At 66.9% G+C, this 320-nt stretch overlaps 1 protein-coding gene across 1 annotated transcript in view; it reads right to left on the reverse strand.

Annotated features, from left to right (window-relative positions):
- TOR3A (torsin family 3, member A) overlaps window positions 1-315 on the reverse strand; it is a gene marked incomplete at its 5' end in the record, with an annotated part of 5,997 nt that extends 5,682 nt beyond the window's left edge. Inside the window, one exon of the mRNA XM_010285410.1 lies at window positions 282-315. Within this exon, the coding sequence (XP_010283712.1) occupies window positions 282-315 (34 nt within the window). The remainder of the gene's footprint in view (window positions 1-281) is intronic.
- Window positions 316-320: the final 5 nt, after the last annotated feature.

Below are 320 nucleotides of genomic sequence, written 5' to 3' on the forward strand. Positions count from 1 at the left end.
CCCCGGGTGCAGGGGACCAGACACTGCCCCAGCAGGCAGGCTGGGCTGTGGGGAGGGCTAAGCACCCAACGGGCAGCAGCTGGCTCGGGCGGGCACCACAGGCACACGTTTGTGGCAACCTGAGTGAGGAGGGAGATGCCCAGGGCAGCGACCCTCGGGAAGGGAGGGATAGTGTCCACAGGGCACGGGGGCACAGACCCCTGTGCTGGGAGAAGCGGGGTGTTTGCAACCACCACTGCTCTGGGGCACAGGAGAGGGAGAGAAAGGAGGAAGGCGCTTACCTGGGCCAGGACTGGGCTCTTCCTCCTCCTCTTCGCAGC

This window comes from Phaethon lepturus, unplaced genomic scaffold (assembly GCF_000687285.1).
Source record: "Phaethon lepturus isolate BGI_N335 unplaced genomic scaffold, ASM68728v1 scaffold14454, whole genome shotgun sequence".
NCBI lineage: Eukaryota > Metazoa > Chordata > Aves > Phaethontiformes > Phaethontidae > Phaethon > Phaethon lepturus.